This window comes from Rhodamnia argentea, chromosome 1 (assembly GCF_020921035.1).
Source record: "Rhodamnia argentea isolate NSW1041297 chromosome 1, ASM2092103v1, whole genome shotgun sequence".
In the NCBI taxonomy this organism is placed as follows: domain Eukaryota; kingdom Viridiplantae; phylum Streptophyta; class Magnoliopsida; order Myrtales; family Myrtaceae; genus Rhodamnia; species Rhodamnia argentea.
Window position 1 is genome coordinate 20,075,208 of NC_063150.1, and position 22,983 is coordinate 20,098,190.

Consider the following 22,983-nt stretch of genomic DNA (forward strand, 5'->3'; position numbering starts at 1 on the left):
CAACTCTCGACCATATGTTGTACATGTAACCCTCAATGCAACAATACGTAACTACCTCCTTTGGGAGTGTAACTTTGTATTAAAATAGGAGATATCCCAATACTTTATAAACTGTTATTTGGTAAACTCAACCAAGTATGCCACTTTGGCGGTCACAACCCAATTAAATTTTCTGAAATTGGGATATAAACTTTATATTTCACATTCACCGTATACATGTAATTTCAGAAATTAGGGGCAATTATCCATAAAATTACATGTCGTGCTAATTTACATTGATACACTTAACAATACGTGTTAAATCATTATACATGTAATAAATAAATTATGTTTCACATATCTGTGTGTGGTACTTACATGTGAGCTTGCACCTGTATTTCATGAAACTATATAGAAATACACCAAAAATACCCTAAAAAATACACGTATTTGGGGTTCCATAGGTATTTTCCATCCATAAAGGCATCAAACATGTAAATTAAATATACCACCTTGTAGAGCATGAGCATACGAGCATGCTAGTACCCGGAACTCGCCAATCGGACATCGCACGCTCCTTCACGCGCCACCCGAAGCTTTGATGCATGAGGCCCACACACCGACACGTGCAAGGCACGTGTTTCGCTCCTCGGCCGGTTCTGAAATCGGTCCAACCGGTTCCACCAATCCGACAGCTTCTCTAACCTAACCGCACAAACTCGGTCGAGCTTAACCCGGTCTCGACCGATCAACAACCGTTTGACCGGGAAGTCCAAGTCAACGGTCAATCGAATCGGGTCGGGTCACGGATCAGGTCGGGTCCCGGGTCGGATCTACACCCGACCGAGATGACGTCGGCCATGCACGTGCCGAGCCTCGATCGGTTCGTGGCCTTCAATCATCGGCGCGTGGGCGCTAAGTGCCCGATGGGCAACAGCACGTGGCCACGCGTAGCGGTACGTCCGCCGTCGTCCGTCGGCGATCTTTATATGGTTTTGCTCGTCTAGACAAGCTCTTTCTGAATATATAATTTTATTTCAATTTTGACGAAAATAAAATTTCGAAAAAACATCAAAACGTGATTCGAGATCTAATATGCGTAGGCTTTGATACCACACGTGAAACTGCGATTAATTACTTTATGCAGCAACCCTAGATCATCACGTATAGATATGCAAATCACATATTCATAAAATATGAGAATTGACGCACCTTGTTTTGGATCCATCGTTTTTTATACGGAATTTGTGACGTTCCGAAGCTCAAGAACTTCTCATCTATGAACTCCCTTTATCACTGGCTTCAATGAGACGGCCTCTCACATATCGCTTTTGACGATTATTTATATGAAGTTAAGCGGACATCAGGATTTAGAGGAGGGACTTGAGCTCTATTTATAGAGATTGAAACATATCCCCTCATTACAGACAAGGTTTATCTCAGCCCACACTATCCAGCCCCATATTAGATTAAATAAGAAACTATATATATCTTTTCTTTATTAGACCAATTAATATTACAATATTACAATAACAATTAATAAAGTCCACAAATAATATTAAAATATATTCTAACACATTTCCGGCCTGTCTAGCCCAGCTATGACGCCCATGCCTGGCCCGGTCCCCGCCGCACTACATATGCGCCTTCGTTGATGTCTCAGAATACCGTCGTTTCATTGCCCGAATGGCGTTCTCTGTCTCTCCTCAAGCGTCCTCCTCTTCCTCTTCCCAGGCACTGCTCGCCTCGGCCCTCCACCACCTTCCATGTAACACCTCTCTGTGTCTGTCCCCGTGTTTTTGCTCCAAATTCACAACTTCAAGATGAGTTAATTCGGTTTCTGTTTCAAATGGCACTTTCTAGTTATTCATGCAGAAGCAGACAGCTTTTGCAAATCGCATGTCACCGAAACCAGAAGATGTTGAGAGGAAGCACAAAATCTACCAAGAAAAGCAGAAAATATGATGACATCCTTGACCACAAATACATTTCTCACATGCAATGGTGGAAAGAGGTTTGCCGCTTGCCTCTGGGTTTGCCACCGCCCTCGACCCGAGCCTCATGGGCCTCAACCTTCGGAAGGAGAAGCTCAGCCACTTCCGCTTCTACTGGCACGACGTCATGAGTGGCCCCCACCCCAGCTCCATCACCGTCGTGCCTCCGCCGTCCAATGCCTCGGCCACCTTCTTCGGCCTCATCAACATGATCGACAACCCCCTGACTGTCTGCCCCGACCCCGGGTCCGAGCTCGTCGGCCGCGCCCAGGGCCTGTACTCGTCGGCGTCGCAGGAGGAGGTGGGCCTGCTGATGGTCATGAACTTCGCCTTCGTGTCGGGGAAGTACAATGGCAGCAGCATCACCGTGCTGGGGCGGAACCCGGTGTTCCAGAAGGTGCGGGAGATGCCGGTGATCGGCGGCTGCGGGCTGCTCCGGTTCGCCCGCGGGTACGCCCAGGCGACCACCCACACGTTCGACCCGAAGACCGGCAACGCCATCGTTGAATTATTATCATGCGAATACGAGCTCAGAGTTTCTTTCTCAGTGGCCTGTACAGTTTATCTTCCTGTTCTAAAAAGAATGATTCTTATTGTGTTATATCTTTTTCTGCAGACGTTGCAGATTTGCAAGAACACTTCCACCGGCCGCCTCTCCCTCTCCCTCTCCCCCTCTTTCCAACTTTCAGAAAATAGCTATAGCTTCATTCAAAGCTCCTCAATTCGAAAAGCCCGGTTGAAAAATGGGAATCGCTTTCGCATAAAATTGATGCGATTACTCCCTCGCTTGGACCAAATTAATGTATAAACTGCTGTATGTGATTCCTTATTGGGTGTATGGCCCGTAGGTCTAGTCAACAGGAACTTCTTATTTCTCAATGTGGTCCGGGCGAGAGAACAATCTCATCAATTTTATGCGAAACCGGTTTTCATTTTCCAACTGGGTCTTTTCTACGGGTGGAAACTTTGAATGAAGCTGTAGTTGTCTTCTGGAAGGTGGAGAGAGGAGGAGGGAAAGAGGGAGAGGCGGTCCGATCAGCGTGGATGCGTGGAGCTCAGAAATAGTTGCTCTATTTTGGTTTTTGTTTTTATTTTTGTTATTGTTGCCTTTCCATTTCCTCGGGGCATTTGTATGTATGGCTTTTTGTGTTTTACATTATCCCAGGCACAAAAGAAAAAATGCTTTAAGATGTATCATTCGGTTCCTTTATCCCAAACACTTCTACATTGTCCCATGCTCAAAGACATCCAGTTCCGTAGAAAACAGACGTGACGAATGACAAGTGAGTTTGATTTGGGATAGGATGTGTATTCATAGGAGGAATGAAAATGAAATGGGTGATGGAAATCGGTGGGGGCTTAGGGAAGTGATTGATGCATCGCGAGTTATATGGTCAAGCGTAGGTTCTTTGTTCTGTTTGTTTGTTTTTTTTTTTTTTATAACCGAGGTGTCCGTACGGCCAGCGAGCTATGGCTCAAACCAGCGGTGGAGCACGACTATTTCGAAAACAATTCATTTATGTTTGATTAATGTAAAAAGATGACCCCTTTTAGTACAAGTATGAAGTAAGTGTTTTTTCTAATTAGCGTATGTCTCCTATTGACATTCGATAATTTGAATCATCTCTCGATGATCTGTTGTAACATTCATGTGATCATTTTCTCCTCTTCTTAGTAAGAAGTAACCAGTATTCGATCACTTTTGGGTATTTCATTTTTCCCATGCTATGCGCGTGGGTTCAATCCAATTTTCGAGTAAACTCGACCTTGGAGAAATTTGTTAAGCCGAAGGCTCCCTACTTTGTAAAAGCCATCAAGTCATGGTTAGTCCTTCACATTAGACTTATTTAATTTGCAGTGCTCCATGATATCATTAGTATGATTCCTGGTTTGTCTGCATTTCTTGATTGTAAGTTACATTTTTAATAGATCTTGAGTTCCTCGTAAGAACACCTAGGATCCTAAGTTGCTAATCATGGAGTCATGACACAAAGTAAAACCGTCTTAAATGTCTTCGTAAATTCAGTAGTGGAGTTAGCGCAAAGTTGCTGGAGTAACAAGCAATAGCCAAATTGTCTACTTGAAGCAGGCACTGGTAGCACTGGTATCCACATTCATCCCTCTACAAGCTACATTTCTTTGGTGGGGGTGGATATGGCGAAATTGTCAATTTGAAGCAGTACCCATCCGCACTCCAGCACCTTGATTGATATATGGGCTTGTAAATAACTCGATTTGTCGAGCCACGATGATGAACATGGTATCCGGAGGCAGCTCCTCCCGAAATTTCGTGGTCTTAAAGAGGGAGTAGTTTTGAGGGGATTCAATGTGTCACCGCTCTACAATTTCGTAGAATGTATTGAATTCGAGGAATTTCAAGGAGGATAAAAATATGCCATACAAATAAGAGCGATCCTATTTCCATATTCTTTTTGCTGAAGTACATCTCTTTTATGTAAATTCAAGGAGTCGTTCGGAAAAATAGTCAAAATGATCTAATGCCCAAACCAAACATGTGTGACTGTGACCCTTCCATCTTACGAATAGTACATGTTTTTTAGAAGTAATTTTGTTTTCTAAACGGAAAATAATTACCAATTTGTTTCTTTATTTCAAAGAAACGTCAGAAAATATTGTCAAAATTTGCATTTGAGAGCTTCAGTTGTGTATAAAGAGGAATAATAAAAGAAAGAAAGTGAGGGAAAGAATGATGATAAAACAGAAAAAAAAAATAGCATATATATACATATCTTTGCTTGATATACAAAGAACTATGCACCTATAGTAAAATTTGAGTGGCATAAGTATCATGAAAAATATTGATGGAGCTCCTCTTTTAAGGATAGAAGTTTTAGAATATCCCTTAATTTCCTTATGTCACTGGAGTTAAGTAAATAGGTATGACCTAAGACACCATTTTTAATTTAAAAATATTCAAACGGTGGTAAATTGAGGGGATAATTTTGTGGAACAAATTCAAGGTACGAGTAACTTTAAAATAATTTTCAAAAGAAGTAACTAAATTTTGACTGCTCAAAAGTTTTCGGTCCTGTCGTGACCTAAATTTTCATTTAGGCTAATTGGTCACTAAGTTTCTAAACCTAGCTTGGGCTCTCTCAAATTCATACCAATTTGCATCTTAGGTTCAGATATTTAACATGCAAAAAGGTTTAATCTCAAACCTCGCCACTAATGAGTGTTTTTTTTTTTTAGGTTAGTAAGAACTTAAGTAAAATAACGAGAGAATTATTTTACTCATGTGTACCAGAGACTTTGAGTTCAAAGACTTGGTTACACTAGATCACTCTAATATCTTTTCGGTACCATTTTTTTAATTGTCGAAAAAACATTTTCGGCAGACAACTTAGATTAATTTTAGGACGTATCTCTTCACATGTGAGGTGTTCATGTGGGTACACAGCCATTAAATAAGACACTCAATAAACCATAGTATTTAAAATTAATTGCCCCAATGCAATAATTCAAACACTCAAGTGAAAATCAAGAAAGAAAAACTATGACTAACATAACCATGATTTCTAAACTAGTGGTTTAAATTAGAACTAGGCTATGTGCAATGCATGTAGTGCAAACCTAATTCTAAACTATAGTCTACATAACCTATTCTATAATAGCATGTGACCTAATTAAATTAACTTAAGACATGAACGACATGCAAGGGGTTTTTTGGTTTTTTTATTGAATATATAATTAACAAATACCCTAAATTAACCATGCAATTCTATCTAAGAGAGAAAAACTAGCCTATATTAAGATGATGTTTTTGTTAAATTCGGATTAAAAATTATCCCCTACTTTAGATTAGCCAAGATGATTAGCTATCTATCTTAAAATTAGATTTAATTTGACCCGGGATCTATCTTACCCTAAAAGACCATTTTTAAACCTCTAAATGTGCAATCTAGGCTAAGATGCAGCCTTAAAATGATATGCAATCTATCTTGAAACTATCCTGTTTTGAACTAAGAAATGCTATCCTACACATGCGATTCTATTCGAATTAGGAAGCTATCCTAATATATCAGGAAATTTAAAATTCTATCGTAGAACAGCCAATTTAAATGTTTTTGGTGTTTTCAAATTAGGAAAGAGCAGCACTAAATGATCATCGAAAACTATGGAAAAACAGTCATGCAAATGAAAGCAACATCTGCGGCAATCAAATCACATCAGATAGGCAACAAAAATATTCAGTACCACACGATCCATCTAAACTTGGAAAAGGATTGGTTGACTTTCCGTGCGATCGCCATTACCCGTGCTTGGTATCACAAGTAAATGTTAAGCGAATCTAGAAAAAAAAAAATTGGCCACTTAGACGCGAAATGAGACTATTATCATTCTATCTTTTAACTGCCTAGTTTATGGCCCATTTGAAAAGCCAATTTCATTATGGAGCGTAGTATAAGAGCATTATTTATCAAAAGGCTCGGACATAGATATAGTCGAAGCTAGCAAACTTAAGTTTGAATTTATGAAAATCCTAGTTCAATTAGACGAAATGGTTCGACTAAGGAAGTATTTTACAAAATAAGCATGCAACATGGAGCCATAGTGCGACTAACAAATTCCACGGTATACTCCTCAAGAGCAGAGCGTGGCCCGAAGGTTCTAGGTTGCCACAAGAAATGAGCATAACGAGTATGGGATCTAGGTGAAAGTAAGTAAGCTCAAGGCACATCTATATCCCAATAATGCATTTCCATGGTTGTGTGCCGTCAATCAACATGTCATGCGGCTAGTTGAGCTCATCATTCACTTTGTTACATGGTATTGATATGTTGTTTCTTCCTTCGTTTAGTTTCAAATTGTAGAAATGTCACACTGTTCTATGTAAGGAGGCGTTCAAATTGCTTGATCTCTCTAATCATCATAAAGGGCGGTTTAGTCCGGCACGTTTCAAGCCGAGTGAAAACAAGACTCTGCTTGAAACGTTTAGTTTCAAATTGTAGAAATGTCACTTTTTTTTTTCGACCAAAAAAAAAAAAAACAAAAAGAAAACAAGACTCTACTTCATTTCCCAAAGCTTATAGGTCTGATTGGCCTGGTGCTCGTCGTTGATCATGTCGTCCTCCATAAAAACTGATTGGACACCACGTGAGCAAAGTTTAAAGGTGGCCAGATTTTTTCCTTGGTGAAAGTTAGGGCATTTTTATGAGTTACTTAAAAGTTGGAAATGTGTTTATTTTAACATGTGGTCATTCTTGTACATTCTCTTTGTATGAATAATTCTTTGTTGAGGGTCTTTTTGATTAGTGCCTTAAGGCACTGGTTAAGTTAACTAATAGTGAAAATAGTTTTTAAGACACTTGCACATTTCGAAGAAGTCAGTTATTTAAAATAATAAGTTCTAAATCGTCGGAAGCACGTTCGATAAGGCTTTCTTTTTCAGTTGAACGTTTTATAAGGCTTAGCAAATGCATAAGGGATACTCTTTTTAACATTTTCCTTGTGTTTTGAAGAGTGTTCTTGGAGTGATTTCTTCCTTTTGGACTCCAAGTAGACTTTTTTGCTCCTAACTAACAGCCGCGAACGGTGTGGCTCCGCACCGGTCGAACGCGATTCTCTTCTCTTGTGACATCCTGAATTCCGACTCACTTTCGAAGCTTTGAATAAATGAAATGTCTCATTGATGTATTTCAGTCGAATCTCACTCGGAATTGATCCCTCTCGAGCAGACTAACCAAATGGGAATGGCTAGCTAGGAAAATCAAGTACGTGGACCTAAGAACTTGATCCTGGATTGATTCTTTGGCCATGAAAATTGTCGAGGGAATATTCTAGACCAATATAGGCCGATCCTAGAATTATTAAGGAACGATTTGGGTAATGCTCTATACTTGGATCACAGGTGATTCCGTTTGACCTCGTATGGGTTCCAAACGTCCCTAAATTATTTTCGAACGATCGCGACCATCGGGACTAGTGATTGACCCTCACAATTGAATGACAACCAAGGTCGCCATGGCTCGAGTAATTCTTAAACGTGATTTTTAATCACGGGTCGATACGCGTAACTCCTAAAAGCCGCCCGTTAGTTTGAGATACGCTGAAAATTCTATCGATCGAGATTGATCGCGAATCGAGCTTCGTAATTTGACGTCAGACCTTCGGGGGTTTCAATAAATAAAAAATTTGGACTTTTCCTCATCCTATGTGCAATTCCTTCGCGGTTTACCCCAAAGAGGTTCAGGAAAAGTAGATTTGGACTGGATATGGGAAAAGACCCATTTGCCCTCGAAAAATACCCCATTTTTCACTTGGACCGAAGGGTATTTTGGTCATTTTTCCCTTTGGCCGAGTTTGACTAGTCAATGTGGGGAGAAAATTATTTGTCCCTCTTGACTTTGTGGACATAATTAATTATTCTTAACTTATATTAATTATTATTTAGCCTTCTTCTTCATTTTTTTCAAGAACCCACTCTCTCTCTAGCTCACTTTCTCTCTCTTGCTCACTCCCTCTCTTGGCCGAACCACCATTGTTGTCTCTCTCTCTCTCTCTCACCGAAAATTTTTCTAAGCTTCCGCCGGTGTCGTCTTGAACCGCCGGAGCTCTATTCTCTACCGTGAACCGCCTAGAATCACCGGAGTAGCTTGAGCTTTGGCCGACCAAGAGGAGTCGCCGGAGCCGCCAGATTGGAATCAATTTTTTTCTCGGTTTCTCGCCAGAAAACTTGCTAAAATAGTGGTAAGTTGGTCCCTAACCTTATATTAGGTATCTAGGATGCTAATGGACTTGAGATTTGGTAGATTTGGGTGAAAAATTGGTTGTTTTTGGCCATTTTTATGCCTTGGCCGAGAATGAATATTTGGAGGAGAGAGAAAGCTTGTTCTTGCATGAATAGTAAAGTCAAGAAGATAATAGTGGTCAAAGTTTAACTATGGTTACTTTATGCCCTAACTAGAGTTACTTTATGCTATTGTTTAACCATGGTTAGGTTAGTATTTGACTCTAGTTAATTTTTGAACCATGGTTAGTTAATATATTGACTAGGGTTACTTTTATGTGACATAAAGTTGTTATGCCATGGTACTAAATAAATGTGGCATTAGTACTATAGTTTAGTACTATAGTAGAATTATTTTGCATGTTAGAAAATTATTATCGTTCGGCCGTGATGAATTTCCACGTTAGTATAATTTTAATGGCGCGTGATTTATAAATTACTACGTTAGCGTAACATGGTCGCATGACGTGGATTGGATACTATGGTAGTGTTAATTGATCGGGTAGTATGAATTAATATTTGGTTTAGTGTGGATTAATCGGGTGATCCCGAATTATTAATTCTCTAACGTGAGTGAATCACGTGGTCCCGAACTATTCTAAGAAAATGATAAGGTCGTATTCAATCAAGTCGTCTGAGGCCAAAGTGAGCCGTATTCGTCCGATTGTCCGAGACCGAGGAAATGTGAGGGTCGTATTCAATCAAGTCGTCCGAGGCCAAAGTGAGCCGTATTCGTCCGATTGTCTGAGACCGAGAAAGTAAGAAAGTCGTGTTCAATTAAGTCGTCCGAGACCAAAGTGAGTCGTGTTCGACTAATTGTCCGAGACTTGATCCGGTCGTGTTCCAATGTGTCCGAGACCGAGATCCGTGGGTCGTATTCCTATGTGTCTGAGACCCTGGTATATATATAGAGCCGTGTTCCATAAAGGTCCGAGGCTCAATGTTATGAACTTATTTGATGGCGGTGGAGTAACGTGGAATATTTCTGGAGTAACGTGGAATATTCTGGTGTAACGTGGAATATTTCCGAAGTAACGTGGAATATTCTGGAGCAACGTGAAATACTTTCGGAGTAACGTGGAATATTTTCGGAGTGCCGTGGAATATTTTCGGGGTAACGTGGAAATTTTTGGAGTAAGGTGGACATTTATATTATGGCCTGGTGTGCTAAAAACGGGCCCCGGGAGCACGTAGAATATTTTATTGTTAGGCGAGGCGTGGAACGCCGAAACGGGAGTAACGTAGAATATTGGAGAAGGTGTGAGAATTTTCGGAGAAAGAACGGAATTTTCTGGAATTAAATTGTGGAATTTTTGGGAAGAAAGAAGAATTATTGGAAATTGTTCACTGAAAAATGTGTCTGGAGGCACTAGAGCCCTAATCTAGGATTAGGGGCTAGCTTACTGAGATTTTATCTCACCCCGTCGTGGGTTCGTTGTTTTTCAGACCACCCGCCTCAGCCATGAGTGTTCCGCCCGGGAGATTCGGTATTCCCCGATGTCATGGTACCGGGAGAAGATGGGGAGGTTGTAGAGCCATCGGATGCGGAATAGCCACCTGAGCTTGACGAGGATGAGCTGTAGGCGAGAGATGATATAGTACCGGATAGCGAGAACGAGGCCTAGGGTAGTTGGCCTCTTGACTTTTGCTGGCTGTTTTATTTGGGATGTATAGTAGGCTTCCCCGATGTCATGGTACCGGGAGAAGATGGGGAGGTTGTCGAGCCATCGGATGCGGAATAGCCACCTGAGCTTGACGAGGATGAGCTGGAGGCGAGAGATGATATAGTACCGGATAGCGAGAACGAGGCCTAGGGTAGTTGGCCTCTTGACTTTTGCTGGCTGTTTTATTTGGGATGTATAGTAGGCTTCGACCACGTAATCTTTTTGTTTTAGTGGTCATAGGCTTGTACAGTGGCCTCCGAAGCCGTAGATTTGGAAAATTGTATAGAACGTATGGATATGTATATAAGTTTGTTTTTACCGTCCCAAGTCATCGTGATGTTAATTGTTTCTGTACGGGGATTTGTTTTTGTTTCCGCATGAATGATGTTGGCCTTTGGATCCTGGAGAACTGTACATAAGTGTGGCCAGGTGGGATGTCGATGAGCTTGCAGGGTTCGGGTCGTGACATCTCTTGTGCTAATTAGTCTCTGGCAACCGCAATTCTTCTGAACCTCCAGCTCTCACAAAAAGATCGAACCAGCCTACCAAGAATAGTCGACGCCATCGTCAGTCATCAAATTACTAACCCCACTCCACAGTTCAAAGTCTATCAGTTTATGCCCCATGGCAATTCATGCAGTTGCACTTCATTAGCGTGGCTAGTATCTGATGACTTATCTTCGTATTTAGGCCGAAATTGCAAGTCATTCATAGATTCGCTGAAGGGGAATTCAAGTTGTTGGGCTTGGTTGTCACTGCTAATTAATCCCACGAAATAGGGACAACGAGCTGACATTGCGATCGGTCGGAGATTGGATTCGACCAGAAATCAGGAATGACTCAATGGACTAGGTTGGGTTTTGAATAATTATGAGGGTGTCGAGGTTGATAATTGGTCCTACAGTGGGCGTGATGAGGTCCATATCCGTATTGATGTGAATAATTTTTAGTAACAGTTTATTTTATACGTTTTTTTTCCTTTCCTTTTATTTTCCTTCTTTACTTTTTTTTTTGTCCTTTTCTTTTTTAATCTCATTTTTCCCCCTTTTCCCTCTGCTCAGCCTTGTCAATGGTTGGCGGAGATTGCCGGCCTCAAGAGAGGGCTACCCTGGCTAGCAGCCCAAGCCCAAGCCTAGTGTCCCTCACCCAAGTCCGGCAACTCCGCTGGCAATCAACGAGGCCCGACAATGGCCGGCCGGGGAAAAGGAAAAGAAAAAATAAAGAAAATAAAGAAGGAAAAAAGAAGAAGAAGAAGAAAACAGACGAGAGATGGTGTATTTGCAGGGAAATGACTGTTTTAATATTTTATTGACTGGATCGTTTGTAAGCTTTTTGCTAGTGACATAAAGTAGTTAAATACAAGATAAACAGAGCAGATTTCACTCTGAAAAATGTTCGCCGAAGCCATTGAAAAGTGGAAATCCCACTCGACCAGCTGTTTTTCGAGTGGCTCTCCACTGGTCTGTTTCAATGTCATTATGGAGACCAAGTTAAAATATATTGTGGAGCCAACTATTTACTTAAGTTTCGGGAAGAAGTGTGAAAAAATTCTTAAATTTATTGTAGTGGTGTCAATTTAATCATAAACCTATTGCATTGATGCCAATTTAGCCTTAAACCTTTACATTGGTGCTAATTCAGTCATAATCTTTTCACATTTGTGCTAATTCAATTAGCCAATTTAGGACTGAATTGACACTAAAAAGAGGTTTATGACTGAATTGGCACTAATGCAATAAGTACAATAGGTTCAGGATTTTTTTAACACTTTTTCCTATGTTTCGACTATTGTAAGGACCATTCTTCACTCTCTAGAAGGTATTTTTTTTTTTCCATTCGATATGTTGTATAGTAATTGTGTTGGATAAGAGAAATCAAAAAGTTTTGAATGTTCATTTTTTGTTCGAATCCATGTTCTTGGTTCTTTTTTGTTTCGAAACGTCTACTTTAGTTCGATATTGCGGTTTTGATTCGAGTTTCGGTTACCTGCTAATTATAACTTGCTTTTCAGCTAGCATAAATACGTTAAGGTTAATATCACGAAAAACCTTAAACCGGTATACCTGCGATAAATTTGCACAAAATCTCAAACTGGTACACATGCTACAAATTCACCCAAAACTATTTTTTGACCATAATAAACCTCAAATTGGTACACCTACAGTGAATTTAACCAAAACTAATTTTTTAACCACAAAAAAATCCTAAACTGGTACAAGTGTGATAAAGTTACCATCCGTTAAATTTTGTTAATATAACAAAAAAACCAAAATGATACACCCGTAATAAATAGAAAGAAAAAAATACCCATTAACCGACATGTGCCATCTAACTCAGCAATTTGATGGTATAATTTAACGGAAACTAATTGAGGGTAAACTTGTCACAAGTGTATTAGCTTGGGATTTTTTATAATAAAAAAATTAGTATGTTATAAGTTTATCATAAGTGAATCGGGTTTGGAGTTTCGGTGGTCAAAAAATAGTTTGAGATAAACTTATCACTGGTGTACCACTTTAGAGTTTCTCGTGAAAGTAACCCAACATGTTGATCTCGAGCTTTGATCACATCTATGAAGTTACTTCTCTTGCTTTCTCATTTTTGTGTTTGAGCTTCGCAGTTGGATTCGCCATAATTTCTGCTTCACCTGGTTTTTGCTCTTTTTCTTGATAAATCATGGTTTAGACGTATAGTTTAAATCGCAATTACTCCCGTTAAACATTTTGAAAGAGGAGTGGAGAGATCCAATTGCTGAAATTGAGCTGTGATGCCAAAGTTCAAAGGCGAGAAGCCCTTGAAAATCACTTGTAACAGCCTAAAACAAAACAGATTGCTATGGTGTTTAGGACAGCGACATTTGTCCCCGATTTTTTTTTTCTTTTGTCCCGTTGTCCCTGAGATGTGGAGGAATTTGATGCTATTGGCCGTGCTCTGATTTTTTTTTTTTTTTTTGTAGGTTGTCATAATACTATAACACACCCTTTGGCAATTCTCATGGCAAAAAGAAGGGAAAGCGCAGGGAGGAGAGGTTCAGGCTGTGCAGCTTGTGCTAAGTTGGATGGTGCTGGGTTGATCCAAAGATACTAAGATCGAGCAAAGGACACAATAGTTGACTTCTTTGAAAGGAATCAAGCACCGTGCGAATCAGTCAATTGAGGGGCGACGACGTTGATGTGTGCTCAATGTGAGCTGAAATATCAATTGACATTTGTTATGTGTCTATGTTGGATCGTTGTGCTGATGGTATGTAAGGTCAGAGTTGACGGGAAGTTTCTAAGTCCTCCATACCACTACTGCTGAATACAAATTGTGTCTAAACTTCAACATTGCATTAGAGGAGATTATCACACTCCATCAAATGATTTTTGAACTAATAAAAGCTGTGCATAGTACTTGAGCTACTCGTGCTCCTATTTGAGCATGCAGTTATGACGAAATCGAACCAAGTTATAAAAGGTTTTGAGGTCGAGCTTGAGTACAACACCAAGTGACCTTGACCGAAGATGATTATTGAACTAGATACAACATTCCTTGTTTTTTTTTTTTTTTGGTCGAACAACAACATTCCTTGTTGAAAGCCGAGAACTTTGGCATGATCACGATCAAACTTTTCTGTCCAACGATTCAAGAGCACAGACATTTTACATTCAAGACCTTGTCCAAAAACCAAATAATTTCACATTTGCAATAGAAAAAGGCGGACTTTGAACGACCAGCTTTTGACAGAAGAAGATGAAAAGCATGATCATGCATAACTTGTCTGATTAACTCCTTGCAGCGCAGTGCGCCTTCCACCGACTCCCACGTCAAAAGCCGACTTTGTACGAGGAGTTGGTAGCAACCTACAGGGGCATTAATGGCAGATTATGATGGAAGAGTTGCTACCCAACAATGAAAATGCCTTTGGGATGTGGACAAAAGGTAAAGCAGCGAGGAGTACGTGACCCTGTGCCATATTCCATGTCTTCAAATCGTTAGCAAATTACAACTTCTGAATAGCCACAAAAAAAAAAAAGTAATAACATAAGTATATATATTTTTTGGTTTCTATTGCAACATAACGTGAAATTGATCGGTCTGCACACAACGCAATAGCATATACTAAGAGAGAAACATTTTAAAACGCCATTTGATATTTATTCCTAATAGTGATCTTCGTCCATGCAACTTGATTTTAGAGTGACGATTTATTGAATGAACAACTTTTGATGTAAATGACAAAAAATAGGATATTACTTAAGAATTGAGCAGATCTTATGTTAAGTTCGTCCTAGACACTGTTACGTTCACCTTTTGTTTTTTCACTTACATAGAGTTTTCATGGCTAAGTATTCCGAGGCTGAAAACACATGGTAAAAAGGGTATTGAAATGCTTGGACAAAGACAACACGTATGGTCATGTTGTCTTTCGTGATATGTATCCAATTTCAGGAATTAACGCCAACTTTCCACAGATATAGTTGCAATGAGAATTACAAAAATGAATTAACTCCCATTTTTGAATTTACTAATAAAAACACTCAAGTTGCGTTAATGAAGAAAAGAAAAAGAATGAAAAAAAAATGGAGAATTAATTACCAAAGTACTAAACAATCGCATTTCGCGAGCCAGCGAAGCCTCCACCGTCCGTTGTTCCTTCATCGGTGCAGATCATACAAATGGACTGCTACAATGCACGAGCCACCGGAACCTACGGTGAGGAGCGCCACACCGGATCAAACCCGGGCCGAGCTGTAAAGCGACATGTTTCTCTCGGACACAACTCTCGTCCTATTTCCGAGGGCTCGCTTCAATCACACTTTCCCTACTCTGTTATCCGGTCTACAATGTCTCCGCCGTTCCACTTAGGGGTGTGCATGGTCCGGGCCGGTCCGGTCCCGGTATGAAACTGGGGACCGGACCAGTAGTCTCGGTCCCCAAACTTTCGGGACCAAGGATCAAAACAGGACCGGATCGGACCGGGATTGGCGGTTTGGTCCGGTCCCGGTCCCGGCCTAGTATGACCGTTAAAATCTAACCCTTAAAATACAATATGTTTCGATTGCATGTTAAATTACAATCTATACCCTCGGTTAAATAAAAAACACGCGGGTCCAGTTTGCTCACCTTCATCATGAAGGTGTATCTTCACATAATGGTATGTTTAACAATGACATTGGTCTAACCGCTAACACAATAGAGATATATAAATGAAAGAATTGAAAAAACTTAGCTAGCGAAGACATACTAATAGTGATGTTGTTCACTAAATGAATTCCACATCCAAGCAGTGTACAGAAACAAAATACATGATTACTCATTGAAATGAACAACCGAAATGTATGAACAGTAAGAAATTGCTACCACTATATTAAATGAACTGATTGAATAATGTCTTTCCGGAAAGAACATGCCGCCGTACATTCACCACACAATGCACTGGAAAAGACCATAATAAATAAGATATACCACATTCATAACATTCAGAAGTTGTCCGAGTTTCAAGAATGTATAGCCTAACAATGGAAATGGCTCAAGAAATGAACATTGAAAACAAATGAAAGCTTTATTTTTTTTAATTGAATATATCTATATATATAAATAATTATATATATTATAGGTGGTCCGGTCCGGCCGGCCCCATCCACCTAGAATCGAGGATCGAATCGTCCATCCACCGGTCCCATTTATTGGGACCGGGGACCGGACCACCCCCTCAAGGACCAGACCAACCCGCTCGGTCCGGTCCGGTCCGGTCCAGGTTGCTCACCCCTAGTTCCACTAGGGTTTCCTTCCCTCCGACAATGTCGCCTCCATGCAAGTCCCATCCGGCCCTCCCACCACGGGGCCGCCAAGGAACCGGGCGGCGACGCGGCCTTCGAACAACCTCTGCGGTTTAAAAGTCTCAAAATTCTGCCATGTTTAAGTCTAGCCAACCTTGTTGCCTGCGTAGAAGCAGACGACACAAGGGACGGCCTCCGTTATGCTGAACCACCTCCGATCGCATCCCGATACCTCCCGTCCGTACGGGCCTCCCAACGACCAGCACATTCATTAACTAACCGAACTCCACTCATTTTTTTTTTTCATGAAAAAATCGCAACCCCGGGCGGTTACGGCACCTTTCCGTCACCGTGAGCGTTAACCCGTCTCTCCGGTTAAACCGCGGTTATCGTCGCGCAGGACAAACGGAGAGTTAACCAATGGCATGGCACAAGAATGCACACAACACGCGCAGAGAGAGAGAGAGGAGGGAGAGGGAAAAGTCGGGAAGAGAAGCTTTTTGCGTGTAATAAGTCGAGCAAAGCGGTTTCGTTTTGATTCTCTTGAACGGCGTTTTCTCGGTGATTCATCTCTCTTCCGTCTAGAGAGAGAAACTAGAAGGAGAGGCAGAGGGAGCTGCTTTTGGTCTGGTGCTGGCGAGCTCCGCGGAGGAGGCCACGGCGGTGGTGGTGCGTCTCGTAACGGCCGTCGTGGTTGCCGAGAGGACGGTGCTGCTGGGGGTTTCTCTGGCGTTACGTTCTCCCGGCGAAGGAGGCGAATCGCATTTCCAGTTCGCGAGCAGTAAGCTCTGGGCGTCAGTATTTTCGCAGCGATTGTTGCGGTTACAGAAGGAGGAGGGTGGTCTCTCCGTACGGACGGAGCTAGCTTTTGGCCTTCCTTCTATGATTTCGCCGGCGGTGGAGATACAGCTTCGGAGGGCTCAGATGATGCCGAGTCAAGCTGAAGGTGAGTTTGCTCTTGCGTTTTCTCCTATTCCTCTGTCGTTTTTTCGCGTTCTCTGTTCGTTTTGGGAGGAAAATGTGAGGAGCCCTGTTCTTTCCTTCTTCGGCTTCTGTTTCCGACGATTCTGTTTCCGATAATGATAGGTTGTGGAGGCGGAGGTGGATGACGAGATGAGCTCTATAACGAGCTGTGGAAGGCCGGCCTGCGCGGGCCCGCCGGTCGACGATTGCCCCTTGTCGCGGAGACAGGGTCTACTACTTTCCACAAGGACACATGGAACAAGTGAGTGACTTTGGTTCCGATATGCTGGATCGGTTTGAAAATAATTTCATTCATTTGTCTGCTTTCTTCATCGCTCGAGTCTGTTTCCATGTGTGGATGCTGCTTCTTTTTGGGTAGTGGGAATTTGAGTGTTTTCTTGTTTCCATTTCTGTGGATTTGCAGCTTCACACATCGACAAATCAGGAACTGAATCAGAGGATTCCACCCTTTGGCCTCGCTTTGAAGATTCTTTGCCATGCTGTGCGCGTTCAGCTCCTGGTATGCTTCTTCAAATCTTCATTGTTTTCGTGAGAATTAATGTTCTTGTTTCTTGCTTTATTGGGTAATTGCTTGGTCTAAGAATTTCCTCACTGAGAGGTAAGCCATATTTCAGCATTCAGGGTAAATATTTATGGTGACGATAAACTCCTAGAGATTCTCGGTCATATTTGGTGGCAATCAGGGTTTCGATTTTCTAACCGGTGGAGAGGAACTATATTAGTTGCTTCACAGCAAGTTTTTTGCCTCGTAATTGGAATTCTCGATAACAAAAGGATTGGTTGAGCTCTTGGAAGCTTTGATATTAATGGACTTGTTTTCATGCTTATTTCAGGCGGAGCATAAGCAGATGAGGTTTATGCACAGATTGCTCTGCTTCCAGAGGGAAATGTAAGGTTCCATGTCCTTGGATGTTTTCCTTAATGTTGTGATTGCATATTGTGATTAACTTGAATAATTTGTGGGTGTTCTCTTGTTTAGCAAACAGAGCCTACCAGTCCTGATCCATGCTCTCCAGAACCTGCCTCTGATACCAGCACACATGGTGGCTTTTCTGTCCTCCGGAAACATGTTCCGAATGTCTTCCTCCATAGGTAATTGATCGCGGAACTTGAACAGCCAGGCTTTCTTCAAACTTTTGTTTGGTCTTGTCATTTGGGCCTTATCTCCCTGTCTTCATCAGGACCTGACCCAGTCAACCCCAACCAAGGAGTTAGCTGCCAATGATCGTCATGGAAATTTAAGCATATATTCAGAGGTGTGTAGCTCACTCAATCCCTTTCCATATGGAGTGACTTTTGCTCTTATGTTTCGTTATTGAGCGGACTGATGCTATAAGGCGTCACTTGTGCTTTTATTTTGGCCTGAAACTTGACAGGTCAACCGCGAAGGCATTTGCTTACTACGGGATGGAGTACGTTTGTTACATCGAAGAGATTGGTTGCTGGTGACTCGTTCGTGTTCTTAAGGTGTTTCACCTTCTGATTTTCTGTTGAGACACCAGTTTTCCTGCCCTATTGTGATGTGATAGAGGGGACAGTGGCGAATCGCATGTTGGAGTGAGACGAGTTGGGGTGAGACGAGTTGCTCGTAAGAAGAGCAGTCTGCCTTCCTCAGTGATTTCGAGTCAGAGCATGCACCTTGGAGTTCTTGCAACTGCCTTTCATACTTTCTGGACTCAAACTCTCTCTGTGATTTATTACAAGCCAAGGTTTGATACGCCAAATTAGTGTCCTGTATGATTTTATGATTGTTCCCGCTGAATCACGCTTTTGATAAGAACTTGCCCTTTTTAATCAGGACTAGTCAGTTCATCATAAGCTTGAACAAATATCTGGAGGCTGTTACCAATAAATTCACAGTTGGAATGAGAGTCAAGATGAGATTTGAGTGTGAGGATTCTCCATCATTGCTGTCCGAAGCCCCGCCGCTGCACTCGCTTACACGACCTTCCCACTCGATTCGTGGCCTTTTCCGGTGAGTCTATTTTCAGTTCAAGTCTCTTTTTTTTCCTGAGGATCCCGGCTCTGAGACAGTGCGGAGCAGTTGGCCATACCTCGAGTTGTCTAGCGCTTGGCCGTCGCACCCACCCCTCAGCTGGGTAGGGATCATTGCGGTCGGAGCTCACCCCTGCGAACTCATTAGCCGTGGTTTTTGGCACGAGTCTTGAACAGAGTCGATACCTTCCTCTCAATCTGTGCTCACCACGCATGTGCGATAATAACCTAAAGATGTTTCGTTTTCAGTCGGTCCGTGGCTGGTTCAGTTTGCTTCGTTTCATTACTATGTTTACCTTTAGTGTTTGATTATCAGTAGCAATCGTTAACGAATGCGTTTGCATTTGTTTTTTCTTTTTTTACAGAAGTATGTTTCCTTCGCCGAGTGTTTTCGTCCTATGTGCGCCTTTTCCTCTTTTTCTTCTGCATTTTGGTGTTTGGTCCGGCGACCTGTATATCAGAGGGAGACTGCTCGATTTCTGTGGTTCGGCGGAGGCCTGATGCCAGAGAAGGCGGATGGGTGCAGTCCGGTGATCGGGAGCTGATGACGGCGGTGGTGCGTCGACGTTGGTGCGGCGGCCGGAGAGACGACGGATGTTTGGTAGGTCGTGAGGGGGGTTGCTGCTGTGTGGTTATTGGGTTTTAGGATGTAGGTTGGGCCTTAATCGGACTTGGTAAAAATGGGGCCAAGATCATGTGGGTTCCGGAATATAGGATTAAGGTTTCAGTCGGTTTGGGCTCATACTAGGCAGAATGTTGGGCTCTAAATAGAAAGTAAAAAAAATAAGAAAATGAGCTGGTCTTAGGAAAATTCTAAGTGGGCTTGAGAAATGGGTTGGTTGGATAGAAAGGGGAGTTGGGCCTGGAGGGAAGGACCATGCGCGAGTTGGCTTCCGCTTTTTGGATCGGATTAGACCTGAGGGCCTGACCCGACCCGGGTCTGGATCTAATTATTCACATAATTAATTAAATAAAGATAGGAAAAATAAAAAAAATTAACAAAAAAGATTAGAAATTTGGTTTAGGAAAAGGCATGATTTAGGGTATCAGTTCCTAGTGCCCAAATTAGGTTTGGGTTCTCTTAAATAGGCAATGTATTCCATGATTTTTTCTAGTTTAATTTAGTAAAATTAGACTTTAAAAGGAAATAGAATTTGAATAGATTTAGCACATGAGATGATGTCATGGGGCTTATAACATGGCCATATATATTATTTGCTCGACTTGCGGGAGATTTTCAGCTTTCATATGTCTTTTCATTACTTGGTTGTTTACTTATCGTGCGTTTTTCAATAGATTGTCGGGATCATGTGGGTTTTGGAAAATTTAAGCTTAAGATCATTGGCTTGTCTTTATTGATACTTTTTTTGACTAATTCGATGCAGACTTTCCATAAGATCTTGAAAAATCTTGTAATGTTTTTTCCACCAAAGTTGGTACAAATAATTCTTTTATTCCTTAATTTTTTTTTCATTTAAAAGTTCATCCCCTTAATAGACTTGCATATCGCTTCTTTTTCTTTCCCCCTTTTGCTTCTCCCTTAAGAAAAGAGAACCGTGGCTCCTCCTCCCTCGAGTTCAAAACTTCGGGCCCCTCGTTTTCACTCATGCTCGATCGCTCTCTCTATCGTTTGAGGGCATGCTTGGTTCTAGCCTTGGTTACCGCGGACTGCTTTGCCCTTCCCTCTCGCCCTCTCTAGGTCGCTCGGAGGACATGCTTGGTTTAAAGAATGTGTAAAAATTGACAGAGAAAATATTGTACGCTTTCAATATTGACATGAGTAATTTCATCTAAAAGTTAGGTTTAAAATTACCTAGTTGCGTTTATGAAGAAAAGAAAAAGGATGAATTAACAAACAGTAAAAAATCACATTTTCATAGATTTAATTTATTTTAAATGAAGATATATACTCCTATTGAAAATATCTAAATCATAATGAACATTTTCTTCAATACTTTTCTTTTCATACTTCTTTTCTATACATCCTTGATGAAATTTGTTGTTATTCGGGAAAAATTAAGGGTTTGAATATTCTCATTGAAATTATAAACTAAAAGTTTTTTTATACTTTATACATGTTGGGAGAATAGTAGCAATTATGGTCGCTAGTGGAGAAATTCTGTCCAATGGGCGGAATATTTCCTTGAAGCTCTATCACATTGACAATTATGCCTTTAAATTGGCAAAATTAAGGCCGACGTTAATGGAAGGGAGCAATCTTAATTTGCACGTGGTTGATTTATATAATATATTTGATGTTAATATATATTGATAGTAAAATAGAATTTGGGCCTTGAATTAGAGGTAGTTGGTACAATAACAATTGAGGAAGCATGCAAGGGAATATAATATATTGTTGCAATAGGCGAATTTGCTCTCGCACGATAGGATTTAAAACTGGGTGTAATGGGACAAAATTTCGGGATTTACCGGAACTTGGCCTAAGCTCTGGCGAAACATTCTAATCCAAATTGCGAGTAATTTTCTTGGGAAAATAATCTAGTGATTGCCTCTTCATGCATGTAATATTTTTTCTACTTTGTAGGTGCTCATTGTCGGCCATCCGGCCTCGCTATCAGCCCTTGTGGTGCATCATTTGCGCCGTTTATTCCATTGGGAAACATCTCTAACGTAATAAAGGGTGATTCAGATTTAATCTTTGGGTTGATTGCCGAACAGAAACATCTTTTGGGACACGATCGTGTCCATAATTCGATCTCTTGGGTCATCAATAGTATTGTTCGGAATGTGGATATTTCGCATGCGAGTTGATCTGGAAATGAAAATTTGCAGCAAGTCATCAACAATGATTAATGGTAAGAAAAAAAATTAGTCATTGGTAGATTAACATTAATGGTATTTGAGTAAAATTTTTGCTCTTGGTAGAGTGATGGTGGACATGACGAGACTCATCGGGCGACATGGGCTAAATATTAGGGCGAGAGGTTGAAATCCATAGAAGTTACATTTTTTGGATAGCTTCACGTCTTCTATTTGTCGTCATCTTTTCATTTGATGTGAGGAAACCCTCGAGGTACAATGACTTTTGCCTTCTGTCTTTGATTCGAAAGTTTGTTTTTATTCTGAGTTTTTTTAATGCACTTTCTTAAGATCGTTGGCATTACGTAGGCTTGTTTTTAAATGGCGCATACGATGTGCCGGAGGGCGTATTTGCAGCCTTCCCAACTACGTGCGAAGGTGGAGGACAATGATTGATCCACAATTTTATTGTTCCCTTGCGTTGACAACGATCGGGAACAAAAACGTTCTGGCCATACACAATCAAGGAAACAGTAAAATTGTTGTTTGAGCGTTTTTGTTCCCAATTGTTGTCAACGCAAGGGAACAGTAAAATCGTGGATCAATCATTGTCCCCCACCTTCGCACGTAGTTGAGAAGGCCGCAAATACGCCCTTCGGCACATCGTATGCGCCATTTAAAAACAAGCCCGTAGAATGCCAACGACCCTAAGAAAGTACATTAAAAAACTCGTAATAAAAATAAACTTTCGGGTAAAAAATAGAAAACAAAAGTCGTTGTATCTTGGGAGTTTCCTCACACCAAATGAAAAGATGACGACAAATAGAAGACGTGAAGCTATCTAAAAAAGGTGACTTCTATGGATTTCACTCTCGTCCCTTAATATCTAGCCAATGTCGCATGATGAGTCTCGCCATGTCCACCATCACTCTACTAGTAGCAAAAATTTTACTATAATACCATTAATGTTAATTTACCAATGACTAATTGTTTTTCTTACCATTAATCATTGTTGATGACTTATCGCAAATTTTCATTTTCGGATCAACTCGTATGCGAAATATTCACATGCCGAACAATACTATTGATGCCCC

General features: G+C 41.1%; 2 protein-coding genes and 1 pseudogene across 4 annotated transcripts in view; 2 read left to right on the forward strand and 1 right to left on the reverse strand.

Annotated features, from left to right (window-relative positions):
* Positions 1-22,983, reverse strand: part of LOC115753955 (peroxisomal membrane protein PMP22) — a 491,710-nt gene that overhangs the window by 408,288 nt on the left and 60,439 nt on the right. The gene's annotated exons all lie outside the window — the stretch shown is intronic.
* LOC115727446 lies at positions 1,981-17,337 on the forward strand. Its single transcript, XM_048277428.1, has 3 exons — positions 1,981-2,544; positions 16,736-17,096; positions 17,237-17,337. Exons 1-3 carry the CDS (start codon positions 1,981-1,983, stop codon positions 17,257-17,259), a joined length of 948 nt encoding a protein of 315 aa, XP_048133385.1. The 3' UTR covers positions 17,260-17,337.
* On the forward strand, positions 17,264-19,630 carry LOC115730866 (annotated as a pseudogene).

Coding starts and splice junctions, on each gene's coding strand:
- LOC115727446 (XM_048277428.1), top strand. CDS start 1,981: ATGGTGGAAAGAGGTTTGCCGCTTGCCTCTGGGTTTGCCACCGCCCTC. Junction 2,545..16,735: donor CCTGTACAGTTTATCTTCCT/GTTCTAAAAAGA, acceptor TCTTCCGTCTAG/AGAGAGAAACTAGAAGGAGA. Junction 17,097..17,236: donor GATGCCGAGTCAAGCTGAAG/GTGAGTTTGCTC, acceptor CGATAATGATAG/GTTGTGGAGGCGGAGGTGGA.